This window comes from Lygodium microphyllum, chromosome 1 (assembly GCF_053477565.2).
Source record: "Lygodium microphyllum isolate KBCC chromosome 1, Lygodium_microphyllum_v1.1.10, whole genome shotgun sequence".
Taxonomy (NCBI): domain Eukaryota; kingdom Viridiplantae; phylum Streptophyta; class Polypodiopsida; order Schizaeales; family Lygodiaceae; genus Lygodium; species Lygodium microphyllum.
The window spans coordinates 18,748,031-18,753,789 of NC_141135.1; the positions used below are offsets into that span (position 1 = coordinate 18,748,031).

The window sequence follows — 5,759 nt, forward strand, 5'->3', positions numbered from 1 at the left end:
AGCAGTTAAGACCGATGATAGGCACAAGTGATAAAATGCCTAGAGCGTTGTCAAATGCCCATTCCTTCGTTATAAGCAGGGGTTATGACTTTTGTCACTTGCGGTTGGTCGAATTTCATTGCAGTGATAATTATTAAATGGGGAAGGAAAAGCGGTCCAAAAGAGCTTCACAAGTCTTGATGAGGGTGATCGTCAAGAGTCCGTCCGCATGCGCGAGGACGGCAGGACGGGCTTTTGGGCGTCCTGTAGTAGTTACTAGACTGTGTCTCTGTACCAGCGCTTCTCCTTTACTACAGCTTGTGGTGTAATAATGCATGATGCTACTCCTCTCGTATCTATGCAGAGAGAGAGACACAGAAGGAAGAGAGAGAGAGAGAGCACAGGAGAGAGACACGCACCCAGAGGCTGCTAGCAGCTAGCTGCTAGACCCCTGGGCCCTGCAAGATGCGCCCCTCTACCAATCATGACTTGGACGCACCTCTGCAAAAGCTGAGTGTAAATGCACCTCATTGCTATGCCACGCCTTTCCCTTTTTTCAAAATTAAAAAACTCTTAATCGACAGGAGGACTGCAGAAGGCATTCTAGATTGTCCAATGGTCACAACATGTGACTGACGGTAGGGGCCCCTGGGCAAGCTATTGTATAAAGGATGCAAGGGGCCCTTCCCATTGCCCAACGTCCCACACCGCGCAGGTGGCTTTTGGTTACGGCGAAATTCGGAATCTAGCTAAAGGGGTCCGGTTTTGACTAGCTGAAAGGAAAGTATTTTCAAAATTTTATTCCCTTCCAATTGGAATATTTGCTGAGAAATGCACAACAAAAAGAAAATAGTAAAATAAACGATATTATAGTAGTCTTCTTATAGATAAATTTTAAAGGAATTTTAAAGGAATAAACAAACTAGTGAAATACCGATGATACTGTGGGTCACGGACTTCGTGCGCTCCCCACTAACGCAGTGAACACCAGTGGTGGCCCCTGCTCGATCCTCGGAGGCCTAGTACACCCCGGTTTGACCGCGATAGCACACCCTACATACAGTGTAGTGGCCACTGAGATGAAAAAAAACCCTCCGTCTCTCTCTCTCCCCAGCTCACTAACCTATATCCCATTTTGCGTCGTCCACCCTCCTACTGCGCATCTTCCTCCCAAAGTGACTTCTCCCGTATGCCAGTAAAAGCTGCCATCCACCCAGCCCATCACTCCCCTTTGATCCCCTTCGTCTTTCCTCCCACTGTGTTGGTCGTCGCCCTGTCTCGCTAGCTGTTGAGTCCTATCTCACCATACTCACAGCAGCACTATATAAGTGTAAGGTCCACTATTGTGTCTCTAAGTCAGCTGCTTTCATAGCTCAACAGTGACGGTAGCAGAGACTTTCTGACGCTCGTAAGATTGGCATTTTGTGAGAGAAAAGCAACGAGGCAGGTTTTTCATAAATTGGGAGGTGTGCTCTGAGAATACAGTTAGGATGCGGGATTGATGCGGCTGGGCATGTCCTGAAAGCCTTCACATAGGAGATTGGGTCTCAATGGATGAGGTGCTCCAAAGAGGATATGGTCAGAAGATGGTGAAGATGATGCTGCTAGCGAGTGTGATTGCTGTGTGCTGGTGCTGGTCCTACGGGGGAGGAGTGGAAGGGGCTGGGTTGAGTGAACGGGAAGCGCTTCTCTCACTGAAGGCGGCAATGGTGGACGACTTGGACGCATTGGGAAGCTGGAGAAGAGCTCCTGATGGCAATGCCAGTACAAGTGACTTATCAGGCCACTGCAGCTGGAAAGGAGTGACGTGCAACGCATCGCATGTGGTGGTAGGCCTGGACATATCGGGCCTCAATCTGTCTGGCTCGCTAGCCCCCTCCATCGAGGGCCTGTCCAGTTTGGTGAACCTGAGCGTGGCGGCCAACAACCTCTCGGGGGCTCTGCCCACGGAGGTAACCGCGTTGGCCGGGCTGCGCTTCCTCAACATCTCCAACAACAACTTCGGCTTCAATTTCCCCAAGAACTTCTCTCGCCTCAAGTCTCTAGAGGTCCTGGATGCATTCAACAACAACTTCACAGGCGAGCTCCCCCTGGAGGTGAGCCTACTCTCGAACCTGACGCACCTGCATTTGGGGGGAAACTTCTTCAGTGGCTCGGTACACCCGCAGTATGGCAACATGGAGTCGCTGCAGTACCTGGCCTTGTCGGGGAACGAGCTCACTGGGCGGATACCGCCGGAGCTGGGGAACTTGGCCAGGCTGGAGCACATGTACATTGGCTACTACAACCAGTTCGAGGGCGGGATTCCGGTGGAGCTCGGGAGGCTGAGCAACCTGGTGAGGCTGGACATAGCCAACAGTGGACTCAGCGGGCCCATACCAGCCGTGCTGGGCGGGCTCACTAATCTGGACACCCTTTTTCTACAGACCAACAGCCTGACGGGGGTGCTGCCCCCGGATCTGGGTAACTTAACCAGCCTCAAGTCCCTGGACCTTTCCAACAACCACCTGTCGGGCCCCATCCCGCCGCAGTTCGCCAACCTCCAGAAACTGGAGCTTTGCAATCTGTTCCTCAACTTCCTCCATGGCAGCATCCCGTCCTTTGTAGGGGACTTCCCGCATCTCCAGGTCCTCAACCTCTGGGAGAACAACTTCACCGGTCCCGTCCCGCAGCACCTCGGACGGAACGGAGAGCTCTTCCTCGTCGACCTCTCCTCCAACATGCTCTCTGGCGCCATCCCTCCGGATATTTGTGCTGCTGGCAACCTGCAATGGCTCATCCTTTTCAGCAATAGATTCTTCGGCCCCCTTCCCGAGGGCCTTACCAACTGCTCAAAGCTCAATCGCGTGCGACTGGGCGACAATCAGATAAGCGGTCCCCTGCCCGCGGGCTTACTTGCCCTCCCCGCACTAGACATCCTGGAGCTCAACTCTAACAATATCAGCGGGATGATTCCTCCCCTCCCACCGGCTTCTACCTCCAGGTTAGGCACTCTGGACCTCACCAACAACCGCCTCACTGGGCCCATTCCTCCTAGTATCGGCAGCCTGCCCTATTTGATCGACCTGTATCTCTCTGGAAATCTGCTCTCCGGTGAAATCCCTAGGGAAATTGGGCGTCTGAAGAGACTGGCTAAGCTGCTGCTTAGCAATAACGCTCTCGGTGGCCAAATACCTGAAGAGCTCAGCGGCTGCGTTGGGCTCACGGTCCTCGATCTCAGTCGCAACCGGCTGCAAGGAGGAATCCCCTCTAAGCTGTCCGAGCTCTCAGTCTTGGAAACTCTCAATGTTTCCAGAAACAGTTTATCCGGGCCGCTTCCAATGGTGTTAGGGGATATGGTAACCTTGACTGTGGTGGACTTCTCTTACAATGATTTCTCGGGCGTCATCCCGGAGCGGGGGCAGTTCGCCAATTTCAATGTCTCTTCATTCGAGCACAATCCCCGGTTATGTGGCAAACAAATGCTGGTGAGTTGTTCTCTGTCTGATCAGCAAGAGGACAATAAGCAGGGGAGGGCGTTTGTGTATGGGATGATCGCGTTGGTGTGCTTGTTCATTCTCACGGTGGCGACGGTGGTATACGTGCTGCGCAACGAGAGGGACAAGCAGTTTCTGTCGGCGCTGATGTTCAAGATGAGGCAGAGAAAGCGACAATGGACGCTCACGGCGTACGAGAAGCTGGAGTTCTCGGTAGGGGATGTGCTGGAGTGCCTAGTGGACAAGAACATAATAGGGAAGGGGGGGTCGGGGGTGGTGTACAAGGGGATGATGCCCAACGGCCAGATGGTTGCCATCAAGAGGCTGAGTGTGGGCGGGTCGGAGGCTGAGGAGGACTACGGTTTCTCGGCGGAGATTCAGACTCTGGGCAACATACGGCACAGGCATATTGTGAGGCTACTGGGGTGCTGCTCCAGCAACAGGCAGGATACCAATCTGCTGGTATACGAGTACATGCCCAATGGAAGCCTGGGCGAGGTGCTGCATGGGCCCCGGGGGGCAGGCGGGGATACCCTCGGATGGGCTGCCAGGTGCCGGATTGCATTGGAGGCGGCCAAGGGCCTCTGCTACCTGCACCACGACTGCTGTCCCGTCATTGTCCACCGTGACGTTAAGTCCAATAACATCCTCCTCGACTCCAACTATGAGGCGCACGTGGCTGACTTCGGCCTTGCCCGTGTCCTCCATGACCCCTCTGGCAAGCCCGAGTCGATGTCCTCTGTCGCCGGTTCCCATGGTTACATTGCTCCAGGTAATCAATTCATTCTCTCTCTGCCTCATGCCTTGTTCTCAAAGTAGTTTCAGACATTTTACCATAGTCGACGACATTATGAGCTCTTACAAGGGAATCAATATCTTCCTAGCTAGTCTCCTGCGTCAGCATTGCAGCAAGCTAGGCTGGGGTTGGCTTCTTCGAAGAGCTCATGATGTCTCCACTATCATATGGTAGGATGAGGTAGACTGTGCGTGCTCCTTGTAAGAGCTCGTGACGTTGCCACTACTGACTGCATAGGGTAGGGACCAGGGTAAAACCTGTGCTCACTTGCAAGAGCTCATGACGTTGATATCATTATATATGCAAACGTAAGTCTCCTGCAATGGGTAATAAAATTTTGGGATAACGTTGAAAGTTTACTTCCTCATGATGTTCGGCATTATTGCATAGTATAACATAGAGATAAGTGATTCACCATAAGGAGCAAAGCTCTTTTGGGTCTTCTCAAGCACTGGAAAGTCCAATCATAGACTTGGGTCATCATTTATCCTTAAATCTTTTCACGCCTGCGCAGAGTACTTCTACACCCTCAAGATCAACGAGAAGAGCGACATTTACAGCTTTGGCGTGGTGCTGTTGGAGCTCCTGACGGGCAGGCGTCCTATCGAGCCCGAGTATGGCGAGTGCTCGGACATCGCGAGATGGGTGAGGAAGAAGGTGCAGACCCGGGAGGGCATACTGGAGGTAGTGGACAGCAGGATACTGGCCGAGGATGGGCACTGCAGCCCAGCTGATGACCATGACTCGTCGTCCCAGGAGCAGCAACATCAGCAGGTGATCATGCAGGAAGCGATGATGATGCTGAGGGTGGCTTTGCGGTGCCTGGTGGACCCCCCCGACCAGCGCCCTTCCATGCGGGAGGTCGTCCAGATGCTCTCGGACATACCCCTCGTGCATCATCATCACCATGACAATATCAAGCTTGCAAATAATAATAACGGTAGCAACAATGCCCACGGCCCCCCCGATCTCATAACCATGTAGAGGTGCATGCATGCATAATATCCCCCTGCAAGCCTGCCTCCCAAATTTTTTCCCCTTGTGATCGGGCAATTTTGTACCTACGTTTTCTGTCCGCTTTTAGGAGTTAGAATTTTATATTATATAGGAACTTAGACAATGCTTTAATGGCACATTCGTTGGTTGCTTTGGTTATTCAGCTCTTCCCCAATCATGTGTGATGAGCTAATCTTAAGCGACCTTTTCTGTACATATTTCGACCTAAACCCGATGGTAATACATAAGCTTTCTTTCAAATACGTCAAAGAAAAGTCGGGACTTCATGACATACAATCTCTTAAGCGAAACTTGCCTTCCGGTTTGACGTATTCTCTTTTGCTACTTGCTTGCACGTACTAATGTTGGTTTAATGTATCCCTCTTTCTGGTGCATCTAAGTCGTAAGAGGCAGGTACCAACATGGTAGTTAATATTCCCATCAAGAATTGACCATCATCAAACTTTGAAAGTTTTTGGAAAGAATGTTGACGGTCAGCATATAAATGAATC

The 5,759-nt window shown here is 51.8% G+C and overlaps 1 protein-coding gene across 1 annotated transcript; it reads left to right on the forward strand.

Moving 5' to 3' along the window:
* Positions 1-1,083: 1,083 nt before the first annotated feature.
* On the forward strand, positions 1,084-5,519 carry LOC148040882 (uncharacterized). Its single transcript, XM_087672890.1, has 2 exons — positions 1,084-4,227; positions 4,766-5,519. The coding sequence occupies exons 1-2, from the start codon at positions 1,530-1,532 to the stop codon at positions 5,233-5,235; spliced, it is 3,168 nt and encodes a 1,055-aa protein (XP_087529016.1). The 5' UTR covers positions 1,084-1,529; the 3' UTR covers positions 5,236-5,519.
* Positions 5,520-5,759: the final 240 nt, after the last annotated feature.